The 19,596-nt window shown below is 47.9% G+C and overlaps 1 protein-coding gene across 1 annotated transcript in view; it reads right to left on the bottom strand.

Annotated features, from left to right (window-relative positions):
- Positions 1 to 66: 66 nt before the first annotated feature.
- Positions 67 to 19,596, bottom strand: part of LOC122385494 (harmonin-like) — a gene marked incomplete at its 3' end in the record, with an annotated part of 40,233 nt that continues 20,703 nt past the window's right edge. The window contains exons 2-6 of the mRNA XM_043373827.1: positions 17,361 to 17,469; positions 15,833 to 15,857; positions 12,895 to 13,039; positions 8,774 to 9,081; positions 67 to 224 (exon numbers count right to left, since the gene is read on the bottom strand). Of these exons, the coding sequence (XP_043229762.1) occupies positions 67 to 224; positions 8,774 to 9,081; positions 12,895 to 13,039; positions 15,833 to 15,857; positions 17,361 to 17,469 (745 nt within the window). The remainder of the gene's footprint in view (positions 225 to 8,773; positions 9,082 to 12,894; positions 13,040 to 15,832; positions 15,858 to 17,360; positions 17,470 to 19,596) is intronic.

Genomic DNA, 19,596 nt, shown 5'->3' with positions numbered 1-19,596 from the left:
CGGGGGCGGCGGCGGCGGATCGGGCGGTCTCCCGCTGCCGGCCAGCTCCAGACGGGTGACACCGACCGCCTCCTCCTCTCCGATCCTGATCCAGCTCTTGCCGCTGCTCCTGTTCCGACTCGGCCCACTCAGCCTCGATGTCCTGCCACCTTCTGTGTCGGTCTATGGTGAGCTGGGACCCAGTGACGTCACCGGCGACCTCCGACAGAGCTGCCGCCGCAGGTCTGGAAAGGAGACACATGGGACTTAGACGCCGGAAGGAGAGACTGCTGTCTGGCGCGATAGAGCCGCATTTACATATGGCTCATATCATTTTACTAATGTTGTCACATCTCTGCGTCACAATGTTGTTACACTCGTGACCAAAGCCAAGATCTTGAATGATACTTGAAACTGTCCTTACTCAGACAACACGAAATGTTATTTCAAACTTTGCAAATGCATTCAAATTCTATGCGTGCATGCTGCATTGTTATATCTTTTTCAGAAGTAAAAGAAATCTCGACGATGAGGTTCTTGAAGGATCGGGGCCTTAGCGGCTGAGCCCATCTAGAAACGCGCATACGCTTCCTCTCCTCAGCATCACAATGCAGCGCACTTCATAGTTACATATGGCTCTCGGACGGTCCTAAGGATCATTATCCATGCTTGAGCGAGTCTTTTATTTGCCTGAGGGTTCCTGTCCGCACGGAAAGATAGACGGTAGATACCAGCTGCAGATGATGTACAGTCTGTCTTAAAAGTACCGCGCAAAGTGACGGTGGATCCATCGAGCCTGATTGAGCAAGGGCCTGCTAAATTTGGGTCACCGAAGCAATTGACATCCTTGTCCATTCCCTAGGTCAATTGGTCAGTGACTTTTAAATTAAAACAGGCCCTTTCTCGGTCAGGCTTGATGGATCCACCGCCACTTTGCGCGGTACTTTTAAGACAGACTGTACCTACCGGAATGATGTACCGGGTCGTTATTCGCACTTATTTTTACGCACTTGTGAGTTGTGAGTTGTGACTAACATATGACCTTACAAAAGATACGTGCAAGATAAACGCATGAAATGCACTACCAGCGGTACGGCTTAAACTTTTGCTATGCTAAATAAATCGCTCATTTTCGTCCGAGCATTGAAAATGACCAGCTAGTACTTTGTCAGTAGAGCGCACTTGATGGTTCTGAAGTGAGCATACACGTCATAGTCGGTCATGCTCTTCTACACGTGAATGGTGGATAATAATGACATTGATTACCCATGCCTCATTTCGAGGAGTAATAAGGCTGCCGATGCTCATGATTGCATTGCATTGGGTAGATAATCCACATTGAAATTGCAATATCTGTAATAGCGTAGCACTGATAACCGGACCCACAGAATCGCAGCCGCATAAAAATGCATGGCTGCCTCGCTGTTGTAATCCATCCTGGTCTCTTCGACAACTGAATCAATGCGTGCGGCTCATCTCACGCTCCCGTATCCGACCCCAGCCATTGAAGCGTGTTGTCTTATTATCATGCGATAATCTGGTGGCGCGGAGACGTTTCTGGCTCCGCCTTGGACCCGCTGAGTTCCCCAAGGCTCTACAAGGGAAGCCGGCAGAGTGGCCACACGCTGCGGAAGCTCTGGGGGAGGGGGGAGGGCAGCACCCCCCCCCCGTATCGCCATGGTCGGCGGCTGACCGGAAGTACGTCAGCAGAGACGGGCGTCGGTAGCCGGTCCGTCGGCCTCTCTCGGTCAGCGGGGCGCCGGTCGACCCCAGCCGGCTGACCCGTAGTCGGCGCCTCGGGCGGTAGACGCAGTGCCAACGCCGCCTGCTAGTCCATGCCAACCACGTGATTAACAGAGCGGTGCTGCCGACGCGTGGCTGTATCGAACCTGAATGTCGGTACTCGATAGTATTCGCGTGTAAAGACCAAAAAAGTGGAGATAGTGATACAGAGGTAGGTCAAAAGATCATGTTTTTGCATATTACTCCTATACGTTCATTCAAAGTACAGACATCTCATTGCCAGGCAATTAAGGTACTTGCATACACCGTCGCGCTGTTCTTGTTACTCGCAACGCCAATGGAACCGATGCCGATAAGAAATCAGCATAAGTGTTCGGGTATAGCTTATTTCCTACGGGCAATTACTGGCGGGCGATTTACGGGCGCGCTGCCCATGCTAGTCCCGAATTGCTGCATGCCTTGTTCTGGGGAATGCTTTCTGCACCGGGAAGAATAGAGCTCATCACCTTCTCTTATTGAAAAGAAATGGCTTGGACAACGATTTCCCGACTGAAGTGGCGCCATTGTGTTGAACAATTCAGCATGTGATTGCCACTCAACTGAAAACTTCAGCCTAAGTGGTGTCACAATGCCACCTTTCAAGCGTTCGAACGCGACAGCGTTTTGAGGGCACACAGCATCAACTGATTAGTAAGTCAATGCGGATTGAGGGCATTCGTCGAGTGTTTGTTGAACTTCTTTTAGTTTACATACAAAGCGTCTTGGGATCGAAAACGCGGCCAAGGTATATGACGCAGTAAATTGACATAATGTCGGGCCTGGTCTTCAACTTTCAGCTAAACCAACTGGCTTGCTATTCAGTTGTTATTATGCAATACACAGGCATGAAAGCGGGACTATTCTAGTGCGGAATGGATGGACTATACTCAGGTTTCTGGACAGCACATATATGAAAAACACCTCTCTCAGTTGGCCAGTGCAAAAAAAAAACATCCTGAATTATACCTCTTACAAGTGATCTGACCTAAGGAGATCTCTACAGTATCTAAATATCGCAGTTGCTCAACAGCACATTATTATAGGTATGTTAGCAGCTTAGACTTGGAGCATTTGACGGTTTTTACTTCGTATCATATTGCTCCTTCAGCAACAGTGGCAACAGTACCAATCGATCGATCGAAACCACTCTGGGCATTGCCTCTTGAGTTTTATGTCTGTGCGGATCGAGTGCCTCGAACAAGGACATGTCAATAAAGTAAGACAAGTGGAGATGTTGCTGCCTCTACCTGTCGGCTGTCATTCGAGAAATGCACCAATCCGTCCGTGAAATGGAAACATTTTATTAGATAACGGGTGTCAAGTCCAAAATGAGACAAAATTGAAATCGCTCTTTTTTCAACCTCCCTTAACCCTCGCCGGCCGAGGGGGGGGGGCGGGTGCCGCCCCCCCCCCATAGGGTTTTTTCGCGATAGCTCCGAACACGCTGGCGATAGAGAGCTGAAACTTGGCATACCTGACCTTTGATCCAAGCCGCATCTTTTGACACCAACCGCATTTTTGGGTCAGGTCAGGTCACTGACCTATGACGTCATAAGTGAACCTCTGCACGGTCTTCAGATGTCGCAACTTCGCAACGCCCTCACTGCCAGAGGAGATGTCACAGGGAAATGAAACTTGCAGGATCTAGTATCCATTATGAGTCTCACAACTTGTATATCTCGGATTTTTCCTAAAGGTCATATGAGGTCAGGTCATTTTCGTGACCTCACCATTATAAGTCAATGGGGAAAAATTCAAACTGCTATTCTGGCGCCGGGAACGATCTCCAACTATCTCAAGCACACAGAATCGTGATTTGATGCACTCCTTGCAAGGTTAGATGCGTCATTTGCAATGTTGACCTTCCGTGACGTCATTTATGACGTCATCAAGGTCATATTAGTTTTTCGTCAATAACTCCCGATCGAATTGAGCTAGCGAGTCGGGAAAGCCACCAATGGACTCAGGAAGACCTGCCGAATCGAATGATATGCGACATGACCTCTTTCGACCAACTTCGTGACCTGGGGGTGCTGACCTGACCTTGACCTGAGGTCAACACCCCAAGTTGACCTGACCCGGACAAAAAGTATATCATTCGACGCGCCTGATCAAGGCGAACACGATGCTGCCAAAATCGCGGCTCTGCGGCCGTTTTTTGCGAAGTTATTCACCAAAAACTGAACCGTACCCTGGGGCACTTGACCTGACCTCAGAGGTCACCGGTTGACCTAGGACCTTAAAATCGGGTACCAATCTCTGCGTCTCGTAACGGCGCACACGCTCGTTTTTTTCCGCGACGCGCTAGCTCCACCAGGGGCGAAACGGCGAGGGGGGGTCGTACCCGCCCCCCCCCCCCTCGGCCGGCGCGTATGTAGAAAACCAATAGGTCCGGCGAGGGTTAACCCTTTAGATATTCACCTGAAATTTGGACAGAATGTCCATACGTGAATTGCACGAGCATGCTGTTAAAATATTGTGGCTACGTATTGAGGTCAGTCGTCATGAAGCCTTTGAGCAAGCAAGCCGCAAGAGACATTGTCGCGAGAGTAGTTGACAAAACCCGAACTTGACTAAGGCTCAGGTTTTCCGCCACGTTAAATCGCTTGGTATTCCACGACCGACTGATATATCGCGTTATCAATACCTTCCTAGACAAAGGACACATACGACGAGCTCAGAATGACAGGCCTGCTCCCAAAATGTCAGCAAAGAGGCGCCAAGGCCTTGTTCGCATGGCAGACGGCAAAGTCGGCGTCTCACTTCGTCTCTTAGGCCTCAGCTTTGGCATAACGCATGACAGAGTGAGACACATTCTCAGAGAGGAAGGGGTAAGATATAAGATGCGCCAGAAAGCTCCTCCGGTATCTGCTCAGCGAGAACAATCTCAAAAGGGCCGCCTGCGACTCCTTAGCCGGGGAAAACTGAGTGCCACTCGAGAGCAAGATGCCATCATGGACGATGAAAGCTACTTCACCTACACTGGCTCAGAAATGCCACAAAACCGTGGTTTTTACGCTGGGCCTGGTGGAGACATACCTTCGAATGTGACGTACCGTCCGATTGGAAAGTTCCCACGTAAGCTTCTCGTGTGGATAGCCATATCACCCAGGGAGTAGCAAAACCAACAATTTGCCCCAGTTCAACAAATGTTAGCGCCCATGTCTACATCACAAAGTGCCTGAACAGTAAACTCAAACCGTTCATCGAGGACAGTAACCGAAGGGGTGGATATGCATTTTGGCCAGACTTGGCTTCAGCTCATTATGCACGTGCCACGTGCCAGTTTCTGGAGGAGGCTGGCATACCTGATATTTAATCCGCTAGGAAAACCCGCCGAATGTCCCGCAGCTGGGACCAATTGAGGACTTCTTGGGCATACTTAAACAAGAAGTCTACCGTGGTGGCTGGACAGCGTCATCCGATCAGCAGCTGCGTGCCAGAATCCTGAGCAGTATCAATAAAATTGTCCCGGAGGTGCCGCGATCGATAATGAAGATAGCAGGAGAGCACGTGCGTCTGGCAGACAGGCATGGACCCCTGGTTCAAATTCATTAGTACCAGTGGACTGGCGACAGAACAAGGTATATGTGGTGAAAGTTTCGTTAAAATATCTAATAATACACAGTGTCTACCTTAATTTTGCGTTTGTCCCATTTTGAACTTGACACCCTTGACACTCTGGAAGCAGTGCAATAATTCAAGTTTCCACAAGTCTAATATAGGCACTTTGGTAAAAGGGAAATAAAAGATGAAATGATATGAAGAAGCTTCCGACGATGATAAGATATTCTGGATTCCTCTATTGTTTCGTTTAATAAATTTTTAATTTATACGATTTTTCAAAAGAAAATGCGCTCTTTCGAGGTCATATATAGGGGAAGCGGGGGTAACACCGCCACTGTGGGAAACACCGCCACCCCATCTGGCGGCGAAAGTATGAAATGTGAAGTGTAAAAATCCGTTATTTCCTATTGACCGCACGAAGGTAAGCGTCTTCTGATTTGTGTTCCGGTGTTTCAGTGTAATCGAAGCTCAATGTGGGCATTTAAAGAAAAATGCACATTCTCTTATAAAAATTCGATGAGTTGGGAGCACTTTTGAATGTCTTTAAGTAGAGACTCATTTTGATTTACTTGATTACATCGAAAAATAACTGATCGGCTTTGTCCAGTAAGATAAGTTTGCTTAACCCGCGCCGGGCCGGTGCTCTGAGATTCCGCGCCGGGCCGCGGGGGGTGTTTGAACACCCCCCCTTCTAACTCGGCTCCTGGGCCACGTAGCGACACGCGGTAAGCGGCAATCGAAAGAACGTCTAAAATAAGGATGAAAACACTTCGGTCATTTTTTGGGTCAGGTCCAAGGTCAGGTCACCAGAGGTCACCAAAGGTAAAATGTTGACTATTTCAACATTTTGGAAACTGCCAACGGCTATCTCGGGAACCGATAGAGCTACAGCGCCGCAAAAAAGCGCATTCGATAGCCCTTTTACAGACCTTTCTGAGTAATGTTCTCAGATTTGACCTCAGGTAAACGGTTTAGCCTCCAGAGGGCAAAAACTCCAAAAATAGCCGTTTTTACGAAAAACGTTTTTCGGCAATAACTTTTTACTCAAAAGAGCTATGACATTACTTTTGCCAGCATCGTGTTCCTCTCGTCGAGACGCGTCGAATGAACTATAATTTGACCTTGAAAGGTCAACTTGAAAATTTGACCTCAGGTCAAGGTCATGACCTGACCGGAAAAGGTCATGTTGCATATCAGTCGATCCGCAACGTCGAGCCGAACACATCTAAGGCGTTTTCAGCGCTCTAGCACGCCTCTATCAGAAGTTATCATCGAAAAACTGTTAGATTCTGTTCGTGACCTGAGATGACCTCGGGGACATAACGAGGGGTCACAGTTACCATTTTCTGGTTCAGTGTGTCTATTTTACCTACATCTCGATGTTTGAGCGTGTCTAGAATAGCGTTCGTGCAAAACAGACGCTTTTCAGTTTTCTCCCATTGACTTATAATGGAGAGGCCGCAAAATTGACCTGACCTTAGGTCACCGATATCAAAATTCCGAGATATACATTTTATAGATAGTGTTGCTCTAACCAATCGCTGAAAGTTTCAAGGCAATCGTTCAGTCGGTGTAGCTATGACGAGCATTCTTATTTTTTCTGAGGTGAGGTCACTTGGCGTGACCTGGTGACCTGACCTAAGGTGACCTGGGTCTGAAATTTTCACAACATGTGCGGAAAAGATGCACGAACAGGTGTGCCAAAAACGGCGGCGCTTCGCGCCGCCGTTTTTTAGATATCTGCGAAAAACCGCAAGGGGGGTGTTCAAACACCCCCCCGGCCCGGCGCGGGTTAAACCGTGTAGTACATTCTTACCGCTGGCGATTTTTGCTTGTGATCACTTATTGGGGAACACCGCCACCCCGTGGCGGTGTTACCCCAATTGAGGTTGCGGTGTTTCCTGTTTGTAGCGTGATAAGTGATGAAACTCCAAAGACACGCTTTATTTATGTTCGAAGATGTTCCTAAGTCGGGAATAAGCAGCTTATTTGATTTTTTTCTTTATATTTTTCATGCATCCCGACCAAGCACTTGCCAGCTGTATAAAACTGGCAAACAGCTGATGAACCTATACAGCTATTTAGGTGTCCATTACCGATTATTTGCGAAAATTACCACTTACCGACAGGAAACTCATCGCACACGATCTCTGAACAATTAAAAGCTTTCGTAGGAATGGGTTGGGTTAACATCAACACCGGTGGCGGGGTTACCCACACAATTTGTAGGCAGCAAATATGCAAGGTATTTTTAAAAGTCGTGATACATGAAAACCTTTTAGGAGCATGCAAAATAAGTACCTAAAACACGTGAGAAAATGTTTAAATATTGTAACCAAAACAATAACTACCGAGAGACTTCACACATATTCTCTCATTTTGGCGAAAAGCTTAGGGGGGCAGTGTTACCCCCGCTTCCCCTACCTATCTTATACGTTACCACTTCCTTTCATTATTGATGAGCGATGGCTTAGATCAAACCAGCTCTGATTGGTTGAAAGGCACCTTAGTATGATTAACCCTCGCCCGCACATTGGGGGGGGGGGGGTTGCCAGCCCCCCCCCCCCCCCCAGGCAGTCTTTCTGCTCTGCACTCAACATTTTTAGAGCTAGAAGCCTGATTTTTCGTACAGCTGCTTCTCTATCTTTTTTATGTCCACTGAAAATTTCAAGTTACTGTGGTCTTTGGTTTTGGAGATATGACCTTGTTTTTCAGGTCATGTCATGACCCAAAATGACCAATTCTCAACATCTTGCGTTGGCTATGGGCCTTGTAAGCTTTTGACACCTTGCTTTCGGCCTTTTTTGCTAGTCTTACGTCCCAGTCCACCTATCATGGAACACGTTGTTCGACGATGTACAGATGTCAAGGTCAGGGTCAAGGTAAACCTAGGTCATCTAAAATAATTGCGTTTTAGACAAGCTGAGTTTACCTACTTTTCGTGAAGTTTTTTTGACTGCATTTTCGGTAAAGCTTCTCAGATCATGATTTCGTGTAATATGGACACATAAACAATCGGTGCACACATCAGTATACACACAGACACACACACACACACACATACAAACACCTATCATTGACCTTGACCTAACTTGACCTGAAATGACCTCAGCAGCAAAAACCTGGTCGGGTGGTGTGACAAAGAGGTTCTTGGCACCAGAAAACGGCATCGTCATCGGTATATGATAAGCAGCGCACTTGACATCCAACGGTGACCCAAAACAGCAACATTTTTTAGTTTGACCTGACCTGGTAGGTCAATGACTGACCTGAGAAGGTAAAACTGGGTATCATTGGATTCGTCTCTTCCCAAAGAATCTTTTTGGTCTTTACCGCTAAGCTCTATCTCCAACAGGAGCGAAATGTCACGGGGGGTGGCAAGTGGCAACCACCCCATCCTCCATCCCATCCATCCATCCCCCCCCCCCCACAAAAAAAAACTTACCGTGACCGGACTCCATTGATCGGCTTCCTTTCATCTACAACCGCACGGCGGCGCTCGGAGGTAGCGCCACCTGTTGTGTGGTTTATGCGGCTGCCGCCAGATGTCAAGGTGGTCGCCGGCTGCGCGGGCGGCGGCGGCGGGCTGCTGCAGCTGCCGGCGGTCACGCTGCTATTTGTGCTCTCCGTGCCGCTGCAGTCCGTGCAGTTGTTGCTGCTGTAGCCGCTGCTGCGCGCAGCAAACAGCTCAGCCGCAGCGCCTCGCCGGATCGTCAGGTCCAAGTGCTGTGCGAGCTTCAGGACGTACACCGCCTGGGTAGAGAGCGGAAAAGATGCCGTTATAATTCTTTGGATGTTTGGTTGAGCCCACAAATGTGATTTTAGAATAAGGAATCTCCACTTCCAGCCTCAATCCCCAGAATCAATTATCAACATTTCTTCTTACATTCTCTATTTCGGGCTGAAAGACACTCCGCCGTAGGTACAACCGAAGGGCGGAAGATACCTTCCGTAAGAGGATAACTCTTTTACCTACCGCCTTCTGATTTTGTGACTATCTCCTAAAAGACGCAACGGTCGCTTCTCTAGAAGTGACCCAGAGACCTAACACATCCACCTTTTTCGTGTACTGCTATCGGACAACACCTCCGCCCTGGAGCAGGCTATACCTATCATTGGATCTAGGTAGGTAGGTATACACTTGTGACTTGTCCCAATTCTTTTAACACTCATTTTGCAAGAGTTTGCGCGCAAAGAGTCGGATAATAATTTTGCTTTTGATGCTGACGTGTTTTCACAGCAACGTTAATTAACCCGCGCACCGACGGGGGGGGGCGGATATCCGCCCCCCCCCCTGAGGTTTTTCGCGAATAGCGGGAAAACCGCGGCGCGTAGCGCCGCGAAATTTGGTATGACTATAACCTCATCAATTTTACACATGGTGTGCAAGTTTGAACCTCCTAACTTTTAAGGTCAGGTCACCAGGTCACTTTGAATGACCCAACCTCAAGTCACTTTTTTGCAACTTTGTCACCGTGCCAGAGCTACAGGAGATGTCGGAGGCCTTTGAAAGTCGCAGGATATTATTAGGTCATTAGTAGCTACAATTTGTATATCTCGGAATTTTGATATCGGTGACCTAAGGTCAGGTCAATTTCGCGACCTCCCCATTATAAGTCAATGGGGGAAAAATCAACTAAAACGGGTCGGAATGGCCCCATATACCATACATGACTTCATATACGATCAACCTTCACTACCTTGAGGTCTGTTTTGCTGTTGGGCAGCTGTGAGGTCATGTGACGTCATCAAAGGTCACCAAAGGTTTTTGGCCAATAACTCCGTACAGGAACACGATACAGACGCGTGGATGGTCTCATTGTGTTCAGCTCGTCAAGACGCATCGAATGATATACATGATGACCTCGAGGTCACGTGACCTGAGGTCAACCTTTGACCTTGACCTTTCGAGGTCAACATATATATCATTCGATGCGGATTGACGAGAGGATCACGATGATGCCCTTAGTTTGTTCCTATCTTGTCTAATTCGAAAGTTATTCGAGAAAACTCTCTCCATATCCAGCGCCGCCATTTTGGCTTTTTCGACCCCTGTGACGTCATCTTTGACCTGACCTGAAAATGACCTTTGTAATAATTGTAGATCTTGGCCGTGCGTATCCGATGCCGTTTACCGCTTGTCGCTATCTTGCTTCGTTCTCGAGATCTCAGGGGGGGGCGGTCATCCGCCCCCCCCCCCGTCGGTGCGAAGTTGGCGCAGACCCCCGTCGGTGCGCGGGTTAACTTCCGAAAACTTGTGGGCTATTTTTTGTTTTCATCTGTAATGCTGCTGGCAAACTTGTTGTTCACCTCAATGCCCGTTTCGTGACAAAACTTCTCGATAAATCACATTCGAGCACCAACTTTGAAATTAATCGGACTTGATTATATGATAATTTATATAAGAGTCGGCAAAAAACAACTACTTTTTCCGAAAGAGCTATCTTTTTAGCTATTGTAACAAATAATGCCGTCACTTTTGCGATGCACTGTATGCTCAGTGCAATGTGCATTGCTAATGCCTCAATCAGCTGAGGGTAGCTTTAATTACGTTCACGAATGATAAAGATTTGTCAAAGAAACGAGAGCGACGGCCAGGCCAGGCAGAGAGAGAGAGAGAGGAAGAGAGAGAGAGAGAGAGAGAGAGAGAGAGAGAGAGAGAGAGAGAGAGAGAGAGAGAGAGAGAGAGAGAGAGAGAGAGAGAGAGAGAGAGAGAGAGAGAGAGAGAGAGAGAGAGAGAGAGAGAGAGAGAGAGAGAGAGAGAGAGAGAGAGAGAGAGAGAGAGAGAGAGAGAGAGAGAGAGAGTGCCCGTTCGTTCGGTTCGTGTCGGTCGTTACACTCAGACCGTTACTGTCCCGATATATTGATTGCCATTGTTCTGGGTAAGAACGGCCGGCGGGCCGGGCAGTCAGTTCGGAAATCCATGACCGGCCCCGTCGGTAGGTCTGTGTGCTCCTCTGCTGCCCAGAGGCGAGGGCAGTTACCGAACATCGATAGCGTCGTCTAGATAGACAGGCGGCTCGGAGGAGAGGGCCATCGCCGCTGTCAGCTGCATGACAGACAGGAATAGACTGACAGTTTGGTGGCAGTTGACATGCATTACATTTTAGCCGTTTCACGACAGTGACTAGTCGCTTACAGTGACAGTAACGGTCTGACAGTAACGGTCTGACAGTAACGGTCTGACAGTAACGTTGAGAAGTGACGGATTGATGACGTTGAGAAGTCGTGTCGAAACGGTAAGTAACAAATGCAACGATAGCGATGCGTTTCCGCAAGCTAAGCAAAGTGATATTGGTTTAGTTTACTAGCGTGAATGAACAGGAAAGAGCATTCGATCCCGATGTTATTTCTAGCCGGTTTGCATTTGAAGTTTCATGTAGAAACTGCCTACTGATGAAAATTGTCCGCTCATTTTTTATCATTTTGAAAATGATATAGGTTAACTTTTCATTTTCATTTTTAACATTTTGTATGATGTACTGTCCAAATGAAAAATCATTTTTTATCCCTCGCCCGCACATGGGGGGGGGGGGGGTGGTTGCCACCCCCCCAGGCAGTCTTTCTGCTCTGCACTCAACATTTTTAGAGCTAGAAGGCTGATTTTTCGTATAGCTGCTCGTCTATCCTTTCTTGATGTCCACTGAAAATTTCAAGTTTCTGTGATTTTTGGTTTTGGAGATATGACCTTGTTTTTCAGGTCATGTCATGACCCAAATGGCCAATTCTCAACATCTTGCGTTTGCCATGGGCCTTGTGAGCTTTTGACACCCTGATTTCGGCCTTTTTTTGCCAGTCTTACCTCCCACCTATCATGGAACATGTTGTTCGACGATGTACAGGGGTCAAGGTCAGGGTCAAGGTCAACCTAGGTCATCTAAGATAATTGCGTTTTAGGCAAGCTGAATTTACTTTTTGTGAAGTTTTTTGACTGCATTTTTGGTAAAAGCTTCTCAGATCATGATTTCATGAGATATGGACCCAAAAACAATCGGTGCACACATCAGTATACACACAGACACACACAGACATACAAACACATATAATTGACCTTGACCTAACTTGACCTGAAATGACTTCAGCAGCAAAATTCTGGTCGGATAGTGTGACAAAGAGGTTCTAGCTGGCTTGGCACCAGAAAACAGCATCGTCATCGGTATTTGATAAGCAGCGCACTTGATATCCAACGGTGACCCAAAACAGCAACATTTTTTAGTTTGACCTGACCTGGAAGGTCAATGACTGACCTGAGAAGGTAAAACTGGGTATCATTGGATTCGTCTCTTCCCAAAGAATCTTTTTGGTCTTTACTGCTAAGCTCTATCTCCAACAGGAACGAAATGGCGCGGGGGGGGTGGCAACCACCCCCCCCCCCCCATGTGCGTTCTAGGATGGGAAAATGGCATGTGCGGGCGAGGGTTATTTTGAGTCATTCGTCGTTGTGGATTCGATCTCAGTTCCTTTTAGCGCTGTTACATTTTGTCGCTCCGTCGTACTTCTTTTGTTTCACTAGCACCAAAATGCTCAAAGCCTCTCACCCAACAGACCCCGATCAGGCCTGCTCACCTTGGCGAAGTCGATGTCTACGAAGCTGACGCCGTTGCACTGCAGGATCTGGTCTCCGGGTCGCAGTCCGACCTCCCTCGCCAGCCCGACCTCCTTGGTCGACTGTACAAACACTCCGGGCCAGCCGGGAGGGCCCTTGCAGATGCTGCGGCACGGTCAGCGGGTCAGGTCAGCTCAGCAGGGGTCCTCGCGTCATGTCAGGTCAGCGGGAGGTCATTGAAGTTGCGCTAGTTCAGTGGGAAGGCTCTTTGGCTCTTTGATTTGAGTTTAGCATGTTATTTATAGCTTCATTAGATCAAGGACTCGTACACTAGCTACCTTACCTAAGCTAACTAGTAACTACACACACCTAATATCCAGAGCCGAGCCGTATAAGTACAACCGACGGGAGCAATCGAAAACCAGGCTTCAGTACAGTACAAGTGAGCACATTTCCTTGATAGGTATTTCAAACCGGATGTCAAGGAATTAATATAGCTTGTTTATTATTGCAATTCAGAGTTTCGTTCCAACAACAGCTAGGGTGCGTTGCGTAGGTATAGGTACTCATTATTCTCGTTATTTTATCCATCTAGCTTTTATCATCGAGCTCTTTCATAGCGTTCCGTGCGGGAATGCGTGTCAATAGAGGCCTGTTCCTGAATTCACAAATGAATCGACGTTTCATCACTATTGCTATAAATCTTATTGTAACATCTGGGCAAGCCCTTCACAGCTGCAAACGCACTAAATATAAACTCACTAATGCACTGCGTTGCAGAGAAATCCGGCTGTGTAGATCCCATAGACTAGCCGCGTTAAAATTAGCCGGCTTCTTGTACTGGCAGGCCATTTGCACGTCCAGTATACCTAACCGTTTTTGTTCAGCGATGCAGCTTTCTATAAAGCGGATATCGTTATTACAACAGGCAAGCATTGATTGCATTGGACGCATCCTTGGAGCTGAGGGACACCCTGCGCCAGTTGCTTTAGGCCAGGGGGACGGGAGGGGGAGCGAGGTGGCAGACATCACCCGCAGTCGTTACCGCCATATTAATGATAGACCTGGACAAAAGCGTCGCTGCGTACGCCGTACCGCCCGTGCCACGTCGCCCCGTCGCCCGTCGTGCAGGCATCCAATCTCGGCAAAAAAATGGAAAAGTATGTTTTGCCCATTGGTGAAGGTCATGCAGATACTTATGTACCTCAGTTTCATGGGAGAACTCACGATAATTGCTGTATTGCGAGGCTTTTACCCTGATATATTCACCTGGTAAATTGCATTTTTTATCCGATACACGTCACAAGACCGGCGTGCTATACAGAGAGGACTACGTGACGGGTGCCTATCGTCTTTGCAATCCCTAAGCAGCAACGTCATTGCAGCAGTCTAAAGCCTCCAGCATTCCATGTTTTATTTTCAATGTAGGCTCGCTGCATTCCATTCTGATTCATCTTTTCCCTTCACAGCTTATATGGGGTGACAGTACCTAAGGGAAGTGTGCAGAAGTCAGAACGTTTTATCATTTGACTAAAAAGTAAAAGGGGCATTCTCTTGGTGTCATATTTCCAGCACGAGATAGTGATACACGCGCTATGGGCGTTCTATTGGACCACTTTGTCTTTTAGAGCAATATGTATTTATTATCTAACTTTGATTTTGCGGTTCAGCGGAAGCTTTCCGGAAGGTCTTTGGATCAGACTGACGAATGCGATTTTGGATGAAGAAGCTCGCCTTCATAAAAGACAAAGCTGGTCCAAGCTTAGAACTTAGCCATAAATTAAGCCTTTGTGTTTCGGCACAGTGAAGCAGGCATCTGTAATCCTTACCACTAGACCAAGAGATATTGCTTCCTAAATATATCACGCTTTGTTGAAGATAAAACAACAAATGCGCCCAGACATCTGCCCTTCGAAGCATATCACGGAAACGTACTAAGCATTTATCAGACGATTGAGTGTTTCCAAGTGGCCACGCTTCAGAACCAAATGGAGCGAACTGGTCTGGCAAATAACGTCATCGCGTCTTCGGCGGCCCCCGAACTGTGTTTTTCGGGCGAGCGGAAGCGGCGGAAGCCCGCTGAATAGATGTCACGGGATGCCCTTTCGGGGGCGGCGAGGTAGAGACTAGAGAGACACTTCCAATTTGGAGTCTCCGCCGGCGACCGGAGAGCAGGGGGCTCATTCCAATAACAGCCGCGCCCGCCTAGAGAGCTAATCCTCGAAACGGGTATCCAGCTGAAGCGGTGCATAGAAATGGCGGCCAAGCACACCCGAGGCCGTGGCTGTAGGGTTCAGTGTCTGTGTATCCGCGCAGCATCGCTGGCAGGATGTCCGAGTTGGAGAAAGGATGGGGATAATGAAAACGAAGTGAACTACTGGCATTTCTGTAATGGATTATCGAGGAAATGGAATTGAGTTCGGCTTGACCGCCAGTCGCGCAAAATGATTGATAGATCATTTTAACAGCAATGGTTAACAAAAGTATCACCATTCACCAATATTTAGTCACCTCAGCGAGCTCGTTTATCAGTCTATGATTTATGAGGCACGTGGTCAAAAACCGATAACTCGTCAGCAGTCCGACCAAAAGAAGTAACCAACCTGCAGCCGAGCGTTGTCTGTCCGGTGAGGCCGATGTATATACGAGTCTCGATGGTCTCCACAGTCCGCCAGGCCACGGACGCCCCAGGGTACCTGGAACATGTCAGTGCCTACATGTTAATCTACCTTTGCTATTAACTCTAAAATAAAAGCACAATCTCTGCAACTGAAAGCAATTGAGGGATCGGTAGGGTAGGTGTAGTTAAATCGGCTAACTGATAGTGTAAAACTCATTCACTATGTGTGTTTTTATGGAGCACATAGCCATAAATCTTGTACCAGCAATACATACAGCAACAAATAGGTATCATACGTGTACCAAGACAATGGACATCGTCAGTATAATCGTACTTACTCTTTGACTGGTAAAAGACCGACATCTGAAACGTAGAACGGAACACTGTAAAATGAAGAAAAAAAAATGCAGCAGCAAGCAAGCGTTATTTATTCCAACGACTCACATCACTAATTGCATCATCTCATAAGGTTCTTGTCAACTCGTGAGGTGCGCAGCTCAATTTTTCTAGCATGAGACGCTTCGTATGAATAACTGAAGCGGATTTGAATAGATAATTCCCCTCCTTCTGATGCATATTAGCTGGATTACCCGTGGCCCAGAATATTGCCCGGGACGAGTCTGTTTTCTTCAGCTCACACGGCACACGGCGTGCCTGGCAACAAGCTCTTGCTTTTTCCGCAACTCTTACTTTTCCCGCGACCTACTATATATACCCGATTTTGTCGGATTCTTGTCGGTTAGGTTTTGGGAATTCGCCACAGGAATCGCCATGCCTCGACATTTATTTTTTATTTTTCTGCCATTATGGTCTTAGTCTATAGGCGCATCCCCCTGTCTGGCAAAAATCGCGTCTTCTAGTCGTCGGCCACCGCCGCGCCGGCCAAGGGTCGATCGGCCGAGCCAGACAGCCGTGAGACCGACCGACAGCCGGGGGGGGGGGGGGGGCAGACTGGTGCGTGATAATCCGACCCGGTCCCGGCTCGACGCGGAGGCTGGCAGAGTGGATGCAGTGCCGATGTGTTCGTTGTGAATGTTATACATTTCTCTGCATATATAATTTCTATGGTGGGATGCTGAATAGGGTTTATCTGGAAATGCGTATTGTATTGCGCATCCAATAATGGGCTTTACATGAATTGTCGTCCCTATTCAACGTTGTCTGGGTTGATCAGCGCAGAAACGAAACAAACGACACTGTTATAATCAGCTTTTACAGCGAGTTATTGCAATCAACATAAATAGCAAACGCGATCAATGCATTGAAACCGTAATAATGCTTCATCAACTATATTCAATCAACTGTTTGTCATATTGTACAGATACCAGTCATGCCTATCTTACACTAGTTGCTTAAGTGTATTGTCCTGGCTAACACAGGCCACACCACCCGATCGGTCACCCCCACCGCTCCGTGTCCATCGTACCATGTCCGGAGCAAGTCGATCGCGTGCTCCGGACGCTTACCCCGACGGCAGAGTCGGCGGGGTAGCGTCCAGCAGTGCCTCCGCCAGGGAAAGTCGACAAACAAGGCGCCTGCCATGCCAATATAACGCACACAGCGGCAAATACTGACCACCCGAGACGCAAAAACACACGACTGGGTGTCCGCCCCCGCTTTTGACGCCGAGATCTGAGGTAAACGCTCGGTGTTGGGAAAGTAAACGGCCGGAAAGATTCGCCCAGCTACACGCATGATATATAAACGTTGATCTATGTAGGTTCTTTCTGAGCCAGGTTTTAGATTTGATTATGCATGCGTATAAAACAATCCCTTTTGATCCCCACACATCAAACCTCCCTGTCCAACTTTTCAACCATGCCCCCTCAAAAAAAAAAAAAACATTCTCCGGCCAGAGTTCCTTACCTCGCACCCTCAGCTGGACGAAGTTGCTGTTCTTGATGACCGATACCACCTCTTTGTGGGTGGATTTCTTCACTGAAAGACCGTTCACTTGGAGCACCTCATCTCCAACCTGAGGAACAACGAATGAAGTCCTGGTTAGCACACATGAGACGTGGGGAAGGGAGGGCATGGTCGATCGCAAAGGTCGCGAGGTTATGCTCGTATATCTGAGTTGCATAACGAGGTCGTAAGCCTGGACATTACTATGGTTGAGAGATGCATTTTAAATCACAAGTAACGTTTGCTCGGTTTGCAGATAAATGTGTTGAATGTTTTTGCATAAAGCTGCCATCAAAGATTACTGAAATATCGGTGAATCAACCATTCTCAGGGGTGAAAAATGCATTGCAGGCTATGCCAGATAAAAAGTGTAAATAAGTTCCCTGCCAGCCCCCAACAAGGCAAAGGTACTGTATTGAAATAACAAAAAAAAAAGAGGAAAATTGCATATAATTGCCACAATCACCTTCATTGCCATTCACCCAGGCCTGATATACGAGTGCAGTGCCTTCATACCAGCAATACGAGTCACTGACCCGATGCCTGGCCCGTCCCAGAGCTCCCAATAAACCTCGCACCGCAGTGAGTGCCCACACCACCAGTCATTCGGTTCCGCTACGAACCAAGTTCGGGACACCAGGACACGTGGCTCCGCCAAAGCTCAACCCCAGGGACGAAATTGTGCCCATGGAAGTGCCGGCATAACACGACCCGTGGACAAGTTGCGCGCTGCTGGAAAGTTTTCCGGTCGCGCTGGGTCGCTATTTCAACGAGTTCGGCAGGCTGAAGACGACCGCCGCAGAGCCGAAGCAGAAAGCTGGATACTAGATTAGTGATAAGAAACTCGTGCTCGCTGGATTCGCACGATGAGCGTCGACGAAGGTGATATTTTCTACTCAGTTGAATGATCTTATGATCTTCCTTTCCCTGAACGTGGCTTGAGTTCCTCCAACCTTTGTATAGGTTTAAGGTAGGATAATCGTAGCCTTCTCTCTTTATCAGCACCCAGCGGGCAGGTACCTTTTATTTGTTCCGTTCCATGGTGTGCATGATAAAGGCTATTAACCGCCGTAATGCTGTCGACCCTGACCTAATTTACTTACGTAAACGTTATTTCCGAACACCATTGGCCACTTACGTGAATGGCTGCGGCTTGTGTTCATTTTGCAGCAAGGGCTTCTTATGGCTCAACGCCAATCGTGGGTGCGTAAAACGTCGTTCATTTGAGCTGCAAAATGAAAATATCCGGAATGCCGGTCGTAAAAATTGCACTGTTTTCAGTGAGATGAGGACGCGCCTGGATGATTTATTTCATAAGCATGTGCAGCACCACAGCAATATAGCGCGACATTTCTGGCCAAAGGTCAGGTCACACGGGTCAACGATATAGTGTCGGAGCGCACCCGCGTGGCCCTGCAGTGGCGGGGCATAGTGGGGTCGTCTCGTCCCCACATTGAATTGATTGGCAACATAAATGGGGGGCCCCAGGTGTTTGCATGTCAACTTTTTGAGCTGACCCATGTAGGCTATTGCAAGTCAGAACAATAAAGGAGAATGCCTGCAACTGCATCGAACTACAAATTACAATCACTGAACTATCAGTATAGCAAAGTTAATAGATGTTCTATAAAGTAGCATAATTCGATGTTATCAGCAATATAGCATGGGCGCCTGAAAGACTCTAATGGAATTATTCATCGCTTTATTATTTAACCCGATTAGGGCAGGGAACAGATTCCACACCGACCCCCGTGCGGTGGCGCCGTCGTGCCTGCGTGAGTCAGCCCTCCGCTAAATTGTCAGAAGTCGAGCTCAGGGCCCTGTGAGGCTGACACGCTAGCCATTCTAGACCTCCAAGGCACGCGGCTAAAGTCCGGTACGGCGTCCGTCTGTGCCATTGTCACGCCGTTTTTGTGCTACTGTTGCCGTCGCGTGGCGTCACTTTACGTGACGCGTGACGTGTGACGGGTGTCGAGAAATGCGGGCGAGTGGAGACTCAGCTCGGTGACGCCATATTGGAGCCAATGCGGTGCCTCTGTTGTCATAGGTTAGTGCCTTGAAAGCGGTTAGATGTTCAATGCAAATCTCATTGGCTGTGGCTCTACAACTTGCTGTCTTGGGTGGGTCACGATACAGCGGCTGTTTTCTCTTAGGTGGTTCACAGACACACTGGCTGGCTTGTCTTGAGTGTCTCACA

Source organism: Amphibalanus amphitrite, unplaced genomic scaffold (genome assembly GCF_019059575.1).
Source record: "Amphibalanus amphitrite isolate SeventyFive unplaced genomic scaffold, NRLGWU_Aamphi_draft 000220F_arrow, whole genome shotgun sequence".
NCBI classification, from domain to species: domain Eukaryota; kingdom Metazoa; phylum Arthropoda; class Thecostraca; order Balanomorpha; family Balanidae; genus Amphibalanus; species Amphibalanus amphitrite.
This window is presented reverse-complemented; position numbering and strand designations above follow the sequence as displayed.